Source organism: Numida meleagris, chromosome 1 (genome assembly GCF_002078875.1).
Source record: "Numida meleagris isolate 19003 breed g44 Domestic line chromosome 1, NumMel1.0, whole genome shotgun sequence".
NCBI classification, from domain to species: domain Eukaryota; kingdom Metazoa; phylum Chordata; class Aves; order Galliformes; family Numididae; genus Numida; species Numida meleagris.
This window is the reverse complement of record NC_034409.1, coordinates 28,713,507-28,730,939: the sequence shown is the minus strand read 5'-3', so window position 1 is coordinate 28,730,939 and position 17,433 is coordinate 28,713,507. Positions and strand designations below refer to the sequence as shown.

General features: G+C 40.8%; 2 protein-coding genes across 2 annotated transcripts; one reads left to right on the top strand and one right to left on the bottom strand.

The window, feature by feature from the left end:
* THAP5 (THAP domain containing 5) lies at window positions 556–8,365 on the bottom strand. The gene is made up of 3 exons (XM_021384942.1): window positions 8,154–8,365; window positions 3,190–3,379; window positions 556–2,063 (listed from the first exon to the last, which is right to left on the bottom strand). The coding sequence occupies exons 1-3, from the start codon at window positions 8,234–8,236 to the stop codon at window positions 1,095–1,097; spliced, it is 1,242 nt and encodes a 413-aa protein (XP_021240617.1). The 5' UTR covers window positions 8,237–8,365; the 3' UTR covers window positions 556–1,094.
* DNAJB9 (DnaJ heat shock protein family (Hsp40) member B9) lies at window positions 8,418–17,114 on the top strand. The gene is made up of 3 exons (XM_021384943.1): window positions 8,418–8,529; window positions 11,780–12,007; window positions 14,102–17,114. The coding sequence occupies exons 2-3, from the start codon at window positions 11,791–11,793 to the stop codon at window positions 14,533–14,535; spliced, it is 651 nt and encodes a 216-aa protein (XP_021240618.1). The 5' UTR covers window positions 8,418–8,529; window positions 11,780–11,790; the 3' UTR covers window positions 14,536–17,114.

Sequence of the window (17,433 nt, the reverse complement as noted above, 5' to 3'; positions counted from 1 at the left end):
TTGGTGGTGGGTGAGGACATCTGAATAGAGGAAAGCACCTAGAAGTCCCTGAAGAACTCTAATAATTTCTCATTAAACTCTAAGTCTTAGGGGTTGGCATCCTGACAGAATAAGCTGCAAGTATTTAAGCAAATTAATTTCCCTCAAAATAGATTATCAGTATACTTCCAACGCATTCATGTCCTGTGCACTAGAAACAGATCATAGTATCGACATAGTGGACCAAATTTCTAATCTCATAATTCCATTTCTCAAAGAACAAATTACAGAAAATTAGTGCATTTCTACTTCTACAGCAATTTGCTCTGCAAAATGTTGTTTTCTTCAGAGTATTATTAAGGATCTATGAATTTATGCAGATGTAGGTTGCATGACAATCGAAGCTGAGTAGATAGCACTCACTGAATATTCACAACTTTCCTCTTCAATCATAAAACAGTCACTATTTAAGATGCTTCTTTCCATCTGAGCAGAATATTGCAACATTCCAAAAAGAGGAGATGGATCTGTTCATTCTAATAACATTATCTTAGGAACAAAAAACAAAGCAAAACTAAATGAAAGGACACTGCATTTATTGAAGAAAAATTTAATAGGGTCAAACTGTACAAAAAGCTATCAGAATGAACACTAAATGAACAGAAGACTAAAGAGTGACAGTGGCTCCACTGGACAATGTGTAATACATGCCTCTTTAATCATTTGAAAGAGAACCAGGACAAACTTTTCTTTTTTAAAGAACTGCTTTATAATTGTCCATTCTATAGTTACGTTGTCCGTTCTAATGCTGCTGCCCCAAATGCAAAACTTGCAGGTCTCAGGGAAGCCTGCACCAGGAAAACCTTGATTCATTTTACTGATTCACCTCATACACTTTAATGAGACAGGTTTTGTTTTTCTTTTAAAGCTCACTTGCAAGTCATGTTTTATGGGCAACTGTCTACCAACTAAGATTGGCAGTTGTTGATGTAACATTTTAAAGAACACAGTTTGCATTAGATACTTAAAGTATCATGATTGAAACAAAAGTTAATTTGTACAAAAGGACAGTCAAAGAGGCTAAAAAGATACTGAAGAATAATCACTCAAAGCCTTTACTGTATCATAGTCACTTCAAGCGTTGTGAAGCAGTTTTCTACGATCTTGAGCTTTTCTTCAGAAAGCAGATTTTCTTGCTTCAGTTGTCCAATAAGAGCTTCCAAGGACCTGAGTCTCCCCAAAGTTTTTACCTCCTGCATTTCAAGTAGAGTTATCTTAGAGTGGAGCTTTGAAATTTTTTGCCAGAGATGTTCCCTGTCTATGTCTTGTTTGCAGTATGAATGCTCAGTTTGTAATATTTCAATTCCATTATATGCATTCATATGCACAGAATTATCTGTTTCCCCTTCTTCTGCGTCAAGAAATTCTTGTTTAATAGGCAGGAAAGATGTGTTTGTTATTTCAGGCTCTTTTGGACTCTCAGCTGGTACGATGATAGCAATGACGGATTCCTCACTTCCATTGAATTGTTCAATAGTTTGTGTGACTGTACTGACCAAAACTGCATTTTCAGTTGTTGGCTGCACTTCAACAGAACAGCCTACAACATGAGAGTTGGGATTTTCAAGTGAATAGTCAGTAATTGAACCTAAAGTATTTTTCAGTTTCAGAGGTGAATTCAAGTAGTCAGGGTCTGAAAATTGCAAGACTGTAGCTGTACAACTTACTGGGACTTCTACAGAAGCATGAACATCAGTAGCTTCCATGTTCTGGACTGCTGCTGCCACTAAAACAGGCTCAGGTTGATGTATATGCTGCTGAGATGAATTTTCAAGAATGACACTGTCTGTCTCAAAGTCTTCTCTGTTTTCAAGTTGTAGTTTCTGCACATGTAAAGGTTCACTCAACAGAGCTGAGCAAATTACTTCTGCTTTTTTATCTGGGTTTTCTGCAGTTACAGGACTTTTCTTTGGTGTACAAAGTTCAAGTGATACAGGTACTTTCTTGGACTCTACATTTTTAGTGGTTTCTTCCAGGTCTTCTCTCTTTATCTCTTCTGGGCTGTTCTGAGAAGAGTCTTTTTCCTGGAGGAGATAAAAGAAAAATAACAAAAATCACACCTTGTAGCTAGAAAAACACCTGAGCATAAAAAATTAAAATCAAAATCAAGCAAATCTCATTCAGTAGTGTGGTACTGCATAGTTTAGACAAGAATTGTTTAAAAATTACACCAGAAACTGGAAAATTGAAGTAAGTGCCTTCCATAATTTTGCTTCAGTCTTAAATGCTAAAAAAAAAAAATATTTTAAATATCTAAAGGCAGTCATATCTGTTTTTTCTTTTTCAAACTCTAGGGAACTTCACTGATTTACACCAGTCATAATTTTAAAGGTCCTTGAAGAGACGAGGCTAGCCAAATCTGTCTTAAAAAGACTGATTGCCATTATTACCATTCCTTATGACAACTGAAACTCTGTATTAAATATTTGCGTATTAAAGATTCACAGTACAAAATTATGGCTTTATAGGTGCAACAAAGTTGTTTCAGCAACTTGGATCATATTTTTCAGCCAGGCAGTCTATCTCAAGGAGAATTTATCAACAGCAGAAAAAAATAAAAAGATAAAAACTTGCAGAAGAGTAAACAATATCACCGCACGATTAGATTTAAGATCAGCATCCAAACAAGCTTTTTGATGTTAGTCACTGAAACAAAAATATTACTGAGTGTATTTTTTCACAACTCTGAGAAAGGCCAGATGGAACCGCCTTTGTAGCATATCTTCGGTAGCCTACAGTGTTTGAGAGACTAGTAACAGGAGACACAGAGTTTAAAACTAAAACATTTTAAAGTCAGCTATTATGTATAGTTAGTTAACAGAAGGCTTTAAAAGAGCATTAGAATATAAGGAATAATTGCATTGTAAAAAAATATTTACAATATTCTCACAGGAAATTATTTTTTTTCTAAGGGAAATGTTTCTTCAATTTCCAGAAAAAAAACAATACTGAACCTCTAGTCAAAGCAGCTGTTTTTCCTTTACTTATGGAACCACATGCTACTTTTGTGTCACTCTCATTAAGAAAATATTTTGATGGAAAGATTTTTATTTTTAAAATAAACTATGAGTATATTAAAGATAATTAGAACATATTATTGCATAAACGGTTAGATTTCTACTATAATAAAAAAAGATAGAAACACATTACCTCATCATCTGGGGAAGAGAAAATTGTTGGTACAGCTGTATGTTTCAAGTATCTTATACCCCATCGCACATCAAGGGAATCAGGGGTAAAATGATCACTGCACAGAAGCTGGTGCTTACTTGGAGTCCACGCATCCCGTTTCATATTCCGCAACCATTTCTCAAGTCTCTCTTTATCATGAAGTGGAAATCTTTTTAAAAAATAGTTGGGGGGAAAAAAAGCAAAAAAAACCTGTTATTTAAAAAAATAATTATTATTTCAGTTTTCTTTTTAAACAAAGAGCATCTTATAGTTTCTTACAAGGCTGTCCTTCCTTACTTGAATTCCCTGCAAGGAATTCAAATCACCCTTTTCTTTTTCACTTTAACCCAGCCCCTCCCTCTCCCAGAACATATTAAATGCCAATAAGGATGTCACTTACGTGTTAATCTACTAATTAACCAAATTATTTCTAGTGGATATTTGCTCAAGGGTCCAGCAGAATTTCTATTGATTTCAGCTGGTCAAGGACTTCAGATCTTTAGGCCAATGTGTTTAAAAGTCTCGATTCTGTAATGCTTGCTCAAAAAGTTCTCCTGATGTCAGGAAACACTCATTTCATTAAGAAAATGTTAGATCTAGTCCTTACTGTAATAATAGTATTCGTGGAGCTTTTTTTTTTTTATCTTACTATACAAATTAAGTACCAAAAACTTTTATTATTTTTTTTTATTTAACAAAGCACCTTTTAGTATACATCATACTTACGACTTAGAAATGTGAATAATATTTCCACTGCAGGACTTAAATTTCGTTAAAAATGTAAATACACACCAACACAAAACATTTCTCCGTGTTGTTTCAGAACTTAAGCTTTCTTACAGTGTTTCAGCACCCAATGTTGTGTAATCCATATCTAACTTTTCAGCCATCTAACCTACTTGAAAATGAAGAGTATACAGCATTATTGAAATATATATACATATAATTGATTTTGGAAGTATAAGCAAGCAGTCTAATTATGTGGGAAAGAGAACCAAATTAAAACAAGGTGAGCAAAGTTGTGTAGTTTACTCAATAAATAACAATACACAAAAGTTAAAGAGAAACGAAATGCTTATTATGATGCATGAAAAGACAAGCTATTAGGGTAATGGCAGTACAAACATCCAGACCACTCTAAGCTCTCATTGCAACCCCCCTGCCTTGGGCAGGATTGCCAGTCACTAGATCAGGGTGCCCAATGTCCCATCCAACCTGGCCTTGAACAGCTCCAGGGATGGGGCATCCATAACCTCTCTGGGCAACCTGTTCCAGGGCCTCACTATCCTCTCAGTGAAAAACTTCCCCCTGACATCTAATCAAAATCACTCCTCTTTTAGCTTAAAGCCATTCCTCCTTGTACTTCCACTATCTACCTGTGTAAAAAGTTGATCTCCTCCTGTTTATAATCTCCCTTTAAATATTGGAAGACCACAACCAGGTCTCCCCAGAGCCTTCTCTTCTCCAGACTGAACAAGCCTAGCTCCATCAGCCTGACTTTGAAGGAGAGATCAGCCCTCTGATCATTTTTGTGCCTACCTCTGGACCTGCTCCAACAGCTCCACATCTTTCTTGTGCTGGGGGCCCCATGCCTGGACACAGTACTCCAGATGGTGTTTCACAAGGGCAGAATATAGAGGGACGATCACCTCCCTCTCCCTGCTCATCTGATGCAGCCCAGGATTAAGTCAGCCTTCTGAGCCACGAGTGTACAATGCTGGCACGTGTTAGGTTTTTCACCTACCAGGATCCCTAATTCTTTCTCAGCAGGGCAATCATGAACAATAATAACTGTAAAAAAATCTATGCTTTTGAGTAAATGAAATCATAAGTGACAGATTAATTGGGTCATCAAACCTGACGTGATCATAACTGTAGGATGTAAAGAGTATCAGATACCAGCAGTGTGAAGGACAACATCCACATGTTAACAAGTACCTACAGCTTCATTAAAGAAGTTTTACTATCTAAATAGATGATTTGTCCTTTTAATTAGCAACGGATTCTTTTAGTATTATTTATTACTATACATTAATAGACCACAGTAACATTAATCCAACTTCAATGTGCAAAAAAATTGGTTCAGAAGTGAGGTATTCACACAAAACTGAAGCTGGAGAGAGTGTGGACTGGTGAGGGGTTGTGTGTCACACAAATTCTCTGAAAGGTCAACTCTTGGCAAACTTCTTGAACTTCTTGAACTTCTGAAGCTGTAGGTTTCCTCACAAGCCACACATGGCAATAACTCTCCTCTGCAGGCCCACAAATGTCCTCAAACTGCAAACTGAGTTGATTTTGAGAGAAAGATACCTGAGATTCACGGGATAAATGTGCGCTTCTTCAACTCTTACCCCAAGTTTTGTATTTGCTGCCATTTAAATCTCCAAGTTACCAAGAAAAGAGAGCAAACAGATGATCCATTTGGCTCCGAGTATAAGCAGGAATGCGAAGAACAATACTAGCAAAACCAAGATAACCTCTCAAGGACAGGTTAGAGGCTCAGTCTTTTCAAATCCTGCCTGTTTAGATTGTGTGCACCCAGTAGCAACCCTACATACATTATACAGCAAGTCTCACGAGTAACAGAGCTTAGCCTGGCATGCTTCTACATAGTCCAAACAAGTTTCTCAGTAAGAGGATGACTTCTTTCAGTTGAAGGTCATGTCGCCAAGCACACCCTCTCAAGAAGGCCTAGAGAGTGTTCGATTCCTTTGATAGAACCCTTGCAACACAGCACTCACTCCCTTCTGCACCATCAGGCAGCTTCAGATCAGGAAAAACAAAACAAAACAAAAACCTGCAGTGAGAGATGATGTCTGGTAGTGAAATTTATCATTTCAGTCAAAGAGTAACTTTGCCAGAACTTGCTCCTGCTCTCGATGCCCCCTTACCCCATAATCAGAATCTGTTCTCTGGTATGAACGAGTCTCAGTACCTCTTCTGCAGGACTGCGTTACTCATAACACAGCACAATTCAATGGCTGCATAAAACAGCTGTGTTTTTGAAATCATCTTTATACTGATAACATACATTTGAATATAAATATGTATCAGAACTCAAACTTGTTTTGATCATATCTGTGGCACTTACATTCTCTAAAATAATATGAATAATTTATTTCCACTCATTTTCATGATCACTTTGGAGTGATAACATATACTGCTGAATCATGTACTATATACATTCAAGGTTACGTAGTTTCCTTCAATTGAAACTAAAACCCTTTTCAAAGCTGTCTTCCTGTGGGTATTCCTACACCACCTTCCTCATCCTGGAATAACAATAACTGCAACAAACTTACAAGTTAGAATCACAGAATCCTTGGAGTTGGAAGGGTCCTTTAGAGGTCATCTAGTCCAACTCCCGTGCAATGCACAGGGACATGCACAGCTAGATCAGGTTGCCCAGGGCCTGATCCAGCCTTGCCTTGAAAGTCTCCAGGGACAGGGTATCCACCACATCTCTGGGCAACCTATTCCAGTGCCTCACCACCCTCACTGTAAAACACTTTATCCTTATATCTAACTTAAATCTACCTTCCTTAAGCTTGAAACCATTTCTCCTTGTTCTATCACAACAGGTCCTGAGTTAGTTTAAAGTAGCCCTGCTGAAAGAAATTCGGGGGTCTTTGTTGACAGCACATTGAATGTGAATCAACTGTGTGCCTAGTCAGCCAGGAAAGGCAATCATACTCTGGGTACCTCAGGCCCAGCAGTGCCAGCCAGGCAAGGGAAGGGACTGTCCTGCTCTGTGCTGCGTGGCCTCACCTTGAGCACTGTGTGCGGTTTTGGATGACACCGTACAAAAAGAACTTAAAACTATTATGTCCAAAGGAAAGCCAGAGAGATGGTGAAAGATCTATAGGGGAAGATGTACGAAGAGCAGCTGAAGTCCCTTGGTGTTTTCAGCCCAGAGAAGAGCAGACTGAGGGGAGGCCTCATGGTGGCCTACAGCTTCCTCAGGAGGGGAGCAGAGGGGCAATGCCGATCTCTGCTCTCTGGTGACAGTGATAGGGCCCAATGGAACGGCATGGAGCAGTGTAAAAGGAGGGTCAGGCTGGGGATTAGAAAAAGGTTCTTCACCAGAGGGCAGTGGGCATGGAACAGGCTGTGCCCAGGGCAGTGGCCACAGCACCAGGCTGCCAGAATTCAACAAGTGTCTGGACAACACTGTTAGACATATACTCTGATTTTGGGGTGGTCCTGCATGGAGCGAGGAATCAGACTCAATGACCCCTATGGGTCTCTTCCAACTTGGGATATTCTATGACTTTATTGAAACAAGTTTTCGGGTTGACTGTGAAATCGATTCCTCAATATATATTTTTTTAAATGCTAGAAAATTCTCCGCACAGACAGATGCTCACCGTGCTTTCCTCCAGCAGAAACACACCAACATTTCGCTACTCCCCCCCAGGCTGGTGCCGGTGCGCTGAGCTCTGGGACCGACAGCAGCGCGGAGCCACGGCCTGACAGCGCCGTGCCGCTGTTTTGATAAGCAGGCTGGTGAGCCTGGCGGCAGCCCAGCGGCCTCCGTCCGCCCATCAACGCTCCTGGCTGCGGCGCAGCTAGGTATCGATCCCAGCGGTAACGTTTCGCTCTAAGGACGGGGCACACTCGCTCCGCTCGCACGCAGCCGGACACGGGGCGGCCCTCAGCTCCCCCCGCCGAACCCGCGCCTCCGGCAGCGCGGCTCCCGCCGGAACATCACCCGCGCGAGGAGACCGAACCGCGCGGAGGCAGCGCAGATGGCACTTCGACACCTTCCCCTCATCCTCTCATCCCCGGTCCCTAAACACAAGCCTCGCCCCCCTCAGCCCCGGCCCCGCTCGGTTTCTCGCTCTCCCGAGGGGCAGCCGAGGGCCTCGCCTCACCCAGCGCTGCCCACCCGAAGTTCGCCACCTCCGGGGGCGGCCCACCGATCCCCCTACGCTCTCACTCACGGATAGAAGCTGAGCTTGCGCTGGTCCCTGGCGCTCTGCCCGCCGCGGTTCTTGCAGCAGGACGCGGCACAATACCGCGGCATGGCGGCGCAGCCGGGCCCGGCCCGGAACCATGCGCGCGGCGGCAGCGGGGGCGCAGGGGGCGGCGGTCACGGGGACAACGGCCACCACCCCCGCCCCTCGTGCCGGGGGACGCCCCGCCCGGCGAGGGCCCCGCGTCACGTGGAGCCGGCGGGCCAATGGCGTAGCGCTTCGTGTAGGAACGGCCGGCGGGGCGCGGAGGAGCGCACTGCGCGCGCGCTGGCGGCTGTGGGGCGGGCGTGGCGCGCGGGACGCCGCGGGGCAGCGGCCTCAGTGCTGGCGGCGCTCAGCTGAGGTGAGGCGAGGGGCGGCGGGGATGCGCTGCTGCGGCTCTGCCCCCGGGGCCGCCGCGGGAGGGCCGGGTGGACGCGAAGCGGCGCCGAAGGTGGAGGGAAGAGCAGGCGGGAGCGGAGGGGCCGGGGGGGCAACGGAGCGCAGAGGAGGCGGCCCGGGGCGGCGTGGGGTCGCTGGGCCTCCTGTGGTGGGTTTGTTTGCTCCTCTAGGCTGCCGCTCCTCGGTAGGCCCGCCCGCTGGGGTCCGGCTTGGGGCAGCGTCCCGCGGCGCCGGCTCGGCGGGGTCTGGCCGCGGTCCCCGCTCAGCTCCCGGGTTTGCCTGCGGGGGGAGAGGCGGGGGAAGCCGAACCCCGTGGGCTGGAGGCAGGCTGTGCTGGCCGCGGAGCGCGGGGACGTGCTAAATCACGGGGTTAGCCGTAATGGTAACCGGGGGAAACTTGGGGAACTTTCTTGCCGGTAACAAGTTGCTTGCGACGATAGTAATACGGAAAGAAAATCGCAGTTCGTGTAGTCGGAGCATTGATGCGTGGGTTTTGTGAGTGTGCGCGACTTTACAGACGTAAGCGTTTAACTGAGATCTTCGTCTATTACTTTAAAAGAGGGATGGGATGGAGAATTTGCATTGCGAGGTGGAAAGAGCTGCTCTGTTTTCTGCGTATGACAAACGCAGTGTGTTGTGCCTGGATGAAACCATCGCTGCTGATAAACTCTTACCCAGCTGAGCACTGTCATCTCTGCAGTGCTTCTGATGAACATTAGCGTGCTTTTTTATACCAAGTTTAATAGCAGTTGAGGTCTGTAACTACTTATCCAATAGAGTTAAATGCTTAATCTGTGTTGAACAAGTCTCCTACTTTGTTGCTAGATACATGCATATGAAACGTGGGTCTTAATAGTGTTCTTCACAACAGTTGTGGGCAGCTGTTCTGTTGAATAAGCTTAACACAAAGCAGCTTGCAGAACATAAACCTTACTTAAGAATTCATAAGTAATTACTGTACAAAGCCTAGAAAGTGAAACTTTTCCCCTCAGTTGGGAAGCTGAGGGAGAAGAAACATGCAGAGTAAGTATTTAAAAGAGACTTTATTATGAAAGCAGTTGTGAAAGTAGTTGGGGGTAGACAGTCAGACCTGGCCTTTAGTTCTCTCTTAGTTGGCAATAGCAACACTGAGATGCTGACTGCATATCAAACAGATGTTCTCTGGGGGAAAAAAAAATCCATGTCTTTGATTAATTTAAAATACATTATCTAAATATTTCATCCTGATACTAAATCTTATGCTGCTTACATTTGAGTTTCACTTATATTTGATTTTTGTTTACGTTTTATTGTTTCATTTAGACTCTTTTTTTTTTTAAGCTTAAAAGATTTGAGAGGTTTTTAGGAGCATCTTTTTAAATGCAAAGAAATATCTCACTTTTTGTTTGACTTTACAAATCAATGGGAAAAAAAGCGCCTTAGAAATCTAAGTAGAACTAGGAGCGATAGAGCATGGAAGTACATTGCCAAAATTCTGATGTAAAACTGTAGTGAAAGAGAAACCAAAGTACAGTTCTTCCTATAAAGTGTAATCAAAATGGAGAGGCTTGTGCAGAGCAAAAAAACTAGCGAGTGACTTGATGTTCTCAGACTGAAAAACATGGGTTGTAAGAGAGTGTGTCCTTAATGAAGGAGGTGAACAACTCTTCAGCTCCATTCAGTATTTAACAGTAGAAGCAGGGAGGTTAGCCATAGAATGGAGCAGTGTTTTTATTTCCTCATACCTGTGTTGTGCATACATAATTGGTCTCTGGCATGTTAAGACAAAAATCCGTACGTGCAAAGGAGAACCAGAAAGAAAGCACAGAGGGTGGTGAAGGATGCATGTGTATGTAGATCTTCATGTCCAAGTGGAAAAGTTTCAGATAAGTGAGCTGGTGGGAAAGAATATGTGGAAGAACTTGGAAAGCTTCTTGTGCTGAAGATCTGTCTGGTGTTGTGCAAGAGGAATATGGCGAAGAACTGTCCTTTTGGTGTCTAGATACACTGATAAAAATACAGTTTGTTTCGACTGCTACTCCATAACACTTGATATCATGCAGGCTGCTAGCCAAATAAATGCTTAAGAGGGCATGGGTACGTTAATCTTGCATGAGCGTTTTGCTCTGATCTCACAACATTCATTTTAGCCCCTTGGCCTGTCTCTTAGTAATTTTTTTTTTACATTTTTGGTGCTTGTGTATTAATTTTCTGTAGAGGATATGGACTTGCTATTTAAAGGCTCAGTTGTCTCATCTACCTGATAAACAGAGCTAAAAAACTTTGAAGAACAGATGTTTGGGTTGAATACCAGCTAAAGTTCGCTAGGTTTCATGACTCTCAGACTGTAAGATTAGCTTAGTAAACTTTCAAGAAAATAACACCATATTTTGCCTATAGAAGACTGCTTTTTGAGTTCAGTTCATGCATTGAGAATTGGGTATGTAGACCTATTATATACAGTGATATTTATTGGATAAATTCTTTGGTATCAGAGGTTTGGTAGGTGTTTTTATTTAGAGCACAGTCTAATATGATAGCAAATTAAGTCCAGCCCATTGTAAGTAGTGGAAGAAGCTTCCTACTTGTCTGAACTCTGTACTCTAGATGAGTGTTCTGCTTTTATCGTGTTCGACTTAGGCCAGTTAAATTACCTGAAGTTGAGCATGGCTGTCTAACAATCTTGTTTTCCTGTACCTGAAAGTTGATTTTTAGTCCTGCTGTGTTTTCAGGTTCTTATTGTTGCTGTAGCTCATCAGTGAATCATTCTGCCAGTATATTCAGTGTATTTTCTAAATTGCACTCTAATTTAGAGCCCCTGCGTTCATGATCCTGGAACTCAGGATTTAGTTTAATGATAGTCCAGGTGTGTCAGCATGAAGTGTTTGCTGCTATGAAAGGTGTTGTAAATTTAATTCAACAGCTAGAAACTGGACTATGAGAGAATGTATAAGTAAGGTTAGGTTAAAAACAAAAAAGGTGAACAGCAAAACATACCAGTGTTGAGTGATAGATGTGGAATGTGAATTTACAGCATTTCCATTCACATATTCTTTGATTATAAAACTGAAGGATGGGGCTTTGTAACACAAGTGAAAAACCTTGTTTACGTATCTGTCAGAGTGACTCATGAAAAATACGTCTTCCTCTTTCAGCTTATAGTTATGCCTTTTCTTTAAGGTGCTATGGAACCTGAAATAACTTGTTCAAGTGTGTTTATTTTTTCTTTCTAGAAACCAGAGAAATGGCAACTACACAATCTGTCTTCACATTTGCTCTCTGCATTTTAATGATAACTGAGCTAATACTGGCTACAGAGAGCTATTACGATATCTTAGGAGTTCCGAAAAATGCATCTGACCGCCAGATCAAGAAGGCCTTTCACAAACTGGCCATGAAATACCACCCAGATAAAAATAAGAGTCCCGGTGCAGAAGCGAAATTTAGAGAAATCGCTGAAGGTAATGTATACTAACCTTACCTTAATAATTGGATGCGTGGCTTGTGTATTGACTTCTTACATGGGCAGATAGTGATAGGACAGAGAGGGAGTGGTTTTAAACTGAGAGGGGGGTGGGATCTAGGTTAGATGCTATGACAAAAATTTTTTTACTCAGAGGGTGGCGAGGCACTGGAAGAGGTTGCCCAGAAAAGGTGTGGATGTCCCATCCCTGGAGGCATTCAGGGCCAGGTTGGATGAGGCCCTGGGCGACCTGGTATGTTAGGTGGCAGCCCTGCCCATGACAGGAGGTTGGAACTGGGTGATCCTTGAGATCCCTTCCAACAAAAGCTATTCTGTTATTCTATTCTATAATTATATCTGTGAACAAATGCATTAACTTATGTATACTGTTTCTACTGTGTAAGATAGGAAAAATATATATATTTTTACTTCTACTTTTGCAGTGGCAAATGTCATGCATCAGTATCTGACTTGTTTCTGTTTTTGCATGTAGGCAGGCCTCTCATGCAGTTTATGCATTTTTGCCTATTAGACTTTTAGGCTTAAGTCTCTTCTCACAAAAATACTTGGGAGTAGGACAACTTTAGCTCTAGGGGTTTACTTCAGTTACTGTACTTTTTATCTGCCTAATAAGATCCAGCTCAGGGATTACTAGGGCTTCTGGGAGACCTAATGAAAACCTTCCAGTACCTATAGGGGCTTTTCTTTTTTTTTTTTTTTTTAAGAACAAACAAAAAAACTTTCAGAAAAGCTCTTCAGTGGCTCATGGTGGGAAAACGAGAGACATCAGGTACAAGAGATTCGTTGTGGCTATAAGGCTAAACTTTCTTTACCTAGGGGATGGGCAATGATTGGAACAGCTTGCCTAGGCAGGCTGTGCACGTTCCATTTTTGCAGACTTTTCAGGAATGAGAGAATAAAGCTGTGAGGAACTAGGCTGTTCTCATAACTGACTTTATTTTGAGCGGAGTGGTAAACTAGAGGTCACTTCCAACCTGAACTATCCTGAGAATAGACCTTTCGTGAATGTTCTGTGATTAAAATGTATCAGTGGAAGTGAATAACCAAGAACATGACAAGGTTTGCTGAAGAATAAGATGTTCTCATTTCTGCTCCCCATAGGCTATTATAACATTCATCTGTCTGTGTATTTCTTCTTACTAAACTAGCAAGAGACTTCTGGGTTTTATCTTGCTGTGTACAGGACAGTTACACTGAAAGAAAGGTAATAATGTAGTCAAAATGAAGAGTGGTCTTAGAAGCTGCAGCTGCTAGCTACACTGAAGAAGGGAGTGGTAGTTCTAAATACATGTTGAGCTGTATAGAAAAGTTGGGAAGCCATTGACTGGTAAGAAAATGCTAGTGTTCCAAATTCATATTCTAATTACAAGGAGTATTTTATATGTCAGTTTCTGCCTTGAAACAGCTGTAGCTGTAGGTTTGGACCCAGGAACTGATGGAAACCTGATTCCATTTTGGGTATACCCCATCAAAAAAATCTGGGTTTATTGTTGAACTTTTGAAATATTGAGAGTTTGGACAAATAGGTAATTCATTTCCTTTATTTTATTTTTGTCCTTAGTGTTTAGCTTATCGCTTAGTTCTAACTCCAGTATAGCTAGAGCTTACTGCCTGCCTGCAAATAGCTTTGCAGACACTGCACTGTTTCTGTGGTAAGAATGCAGCAGGCAAGTAACTTGTTTAGGGAGAGCTCCTAACTCATCTTCTTACCTTCAGTCTTCTGCATTGCCACATCTCGATACTGTTTTCTTTCAAATATTAGCAATGGTCTTTATTGCTGGCTAAACACTGCTATGTGAATTAAATTTTCGGGATGTAATCTGCCCTCAGAGTGTAACTGTATTTATTATTACAGGTAAATAGCTGTAATTAATTTGAAACAGCTGATTTTGGATTGTAGGTAGTTAAACATTAATCTTGATTGGACTTGAGTGTTCAATTAAAGTCTGCCTTGGAATATAACTCATTGCTGGAGTGGGGGAAAGCTGTTCTGTGTAGTTGTTTGGTTCTAGTCTTTATATGTGCGTGCAACTGAAGTCTTGAAACTTTTTTTCTTTTAAAATGGAAATAGCATATGAAACGTTATCAGATGAGAACAAACGAAGAGAATATGATCAGTTTGGCCGTCACAGAGGACAAGGAAATAATGGAAGCCCATTTCATCAGTCATCTTTTAACTTCAACTTCGATGATCTGTTCAAAGACTATGACCTCTTCAGTCAATACTCGCGGTCGAAAAAGCACTTTGAAAATCACTTCCGAAGTCATCGGGAAGCTCACAATCGGCAGAGACGTTCTTTCCAGGAGTTCTCCTTTGGAGGTGGACTGTTTGATGATGTGTTTGAAAACATGGAAAAGATGTTTTCTTTTAGTGACTTTGAAAATGCACACCGACACGCAGTGCGAACTGATAACAGGTTCCACGGATCCAGTAAGCACTGCAGGACTGTCACTCAGAGACGAGGAAACATGGTTACTACATACACAGACTGCTCTGGGCAATAGTGTTTCCTTTCTGTTCATCTCTTCTTCTTTCAATATCTTCATAACTCTCCTTGGTCATGTGCTAATGTGGGGAAAAAAAAACCTTTGAACTGTGTGTTCTTAAAAACACTTAACTGCTATAAAGAAATTATAGATGGAACTAATTCTCAGAATAGAAACAACTTGGAATTAGGAGCTAAATGCCTCGGTAACTACTTAAGAGAGGAGAGAAATAATCTTGCAGCAGAAGAAATTTTGTATTTCAATTTAGTAAGCACTCAGTAAATTCATCACATGATATATTTTTTTTAATTTTAGAAATATAATATAATTCTTGTATGCCAATTCAGGAATGTTTGAGTTACTGGTGCATGGATTTCTAGCAGTGGTGATACTTTATTCTGAAGTGCTGCTTTTTTTTATTATGTCTTTCCAGATTTTCACTAGTTGTTTTTACTGAATATGGACTTAGTCTGCAAGTTCAACAATTTGCACAAAATAGCAGCGGAAATAAAACTGTGGGTCTTTGTTACTTTGTCCAGCATTGCAAATCTATTAGAAATAGACTTAAGTTCCAACATAAAAAACTTATGTTCCAACTTTTAAAAATATATATATATGCTAAGATGGTTCTTCACCTGGGAGAGTGATGTAGGAATTACTTCCAAGTAACTGTTCATTGGCTGGGGAAGATTTTTGAGGATGTGAATAACCCTTCACTGGCTTAAGGGCTATTGATGTATGCAAGCTTGCGTATGCACATAGTGTGTTTCTTACTCCACCCCTTCAAAACACAAATATCTTATAACAAGATTCAGAAGAGCATACTGAATACAGTCTTGCTTTATGCTTGTGATATTACCATGTGTGTGCACTGTAGTTGCCATAGTTCCATTTGTTGAACTTAAGTACTCCTTTGTGCTTTGGCAAACTTAAACAAATAAGCTTACTTTCAGATTCCTAGTGTTTCTGAAACAATCTAAATAAGAAATAGATTGTGTTTAGATATATTTATTACCTGTCAGCAGAGATTTCAGCTTTGTAATTTGAAAGGTAAACTCTTGGCATAAAGGAATAGTAAAACTGAAAATTACAATTCCCGTATTCACCTAATGCTTTGTGGTGCTGGTGTCTGATAATAAACAGTGCTAATGGGTAACAATTTCAGTGCTATGGAAATCTATAACCAGTGTAAACGTTTTAAAACATACAAAATCTCTTAATATATATTAACTGATGTCGACCTATAAGTTCTTTAATAAGGTTATCACACAGACATTGCTATTGTTTTAAAATTATGAGGAGAGTTTACCTTGCAAATGGATTGCATGAGCAAAATAAGCATTTTTGAACAGCAGTGTTATAAAAAGGCTTTGAATTCTTAAGATCTTTATCAGAAAGGTTTAACTCTTTGCTTCTTGAACTGGTACTGAAAGCTGACTACTTGCTAAGTAACGTTAACCTTTCCCGCAAGGGTGCGTATTATCACTTTTTCTGTTTTCATTCACTAAATACTTGGAATGGATTATTGCATTATATTAAGTGCTTTTCCATATTTTTCTTTATTTATTAATGGACTAATACCTCATATATGGTCTTTATAAAAAGCCAGTAATTTGTGCAACATTGTTGGAATGTGCAATATTATAGTAGGAAAAATGCTGGGGTGTGTGTGAATGTCTGGTATTTCCACTCTTCTTCTGTGCAAATAGATACTTTAGTTTCCTCTGTGTAATTAATATGATTGAACTGAAAATTGTAATTCTTGTAGATTTCTGCAGTTATTTTAACAGACTCCATCAGTCCTATGCATGAATCAATTTGTCTGATTCATCCTATATGGACATCCAAGTGAACAAATTACTAACTTAAAGTTCTGAACTACTTTCTCACAGATACCTACATTTTGTTTGATGTTCTTGGTCACACTAATAAAAGACAAACGTTCTCTTACTTATGTGTCATAGGAAAACCGGTAAATACATCCTGTCATTCCTATGGCTTCTAAAAGTGACCTTTTTGCTTGCGTTGTTCATCAGAGGTAACATCCAAAGGAGAACTTTTCAGTTAGGACAGAAGATCCCAGCGTCTGTTTATCTGAATAGCTTTCTGCGGTGGATATGTTTTAAGTAGACTCTAGCTGAAGAAATTCAGGCAGGCTTTCTTCAGGCAGCAGTCTTCCGTCTGTGGCTATCAGAACACAGGCTTGCAAAACATGTCATGCATCTCACTTAACTTGGAGCTCTTGCACGTTCTTTTCCTATTTATAGTGTTTGCTTCATGGTAGGCTTGTTAACGGAAGTCCTCGTATAACCTTCAGGAGTTTCAAGTGCTCGAGTCTTGTCATCTTTGATCTTCATGTCTTGTGAAAAGACCCAGCTAAAGCTTATTTTTTTAATCTAAGAGTGAAAAATACAAATCATAATTCTTGAGAAGGCATTTATGCATATGTAACTCTGAATAGCTGAGTTAAAACTTTAAAAAAGACTAGTGTTTTGTTCACTTTTTTCCCATTACACTTTTGAAACATAGTATCTATTGGATACAAAAAGTACTGTAAACTTGATTAGGGTGCCATTACATTAAACGTGTGAAAATTGCTTCTGTGTGAAAGCCTTTTTTTTCTCTTCCCCCCGCATCCTTTTATAGTAGATTGAAGCCAGTTTAAAATGTGTTGTGTGGAGTCTGTGTTCTGTAGAGCATTTTGACCGCTACATTTTCCCTAAGGAGTTGATGGGATGGCAGGGAAAAGGAGCTGGAATTGGAGGAAAAAAACAAGACATAATTCTCCCTGGTCTGTTTTTTTTGGAGTTAGTTGGTGTTTATGGATAATGTCTGTAAACCAAGCACACAGAAAAGCCTGCGCAAAAGGATCCTTTTTTCATCTGAGATGCCATGGGTATCTCAGTTGAAAGCCTA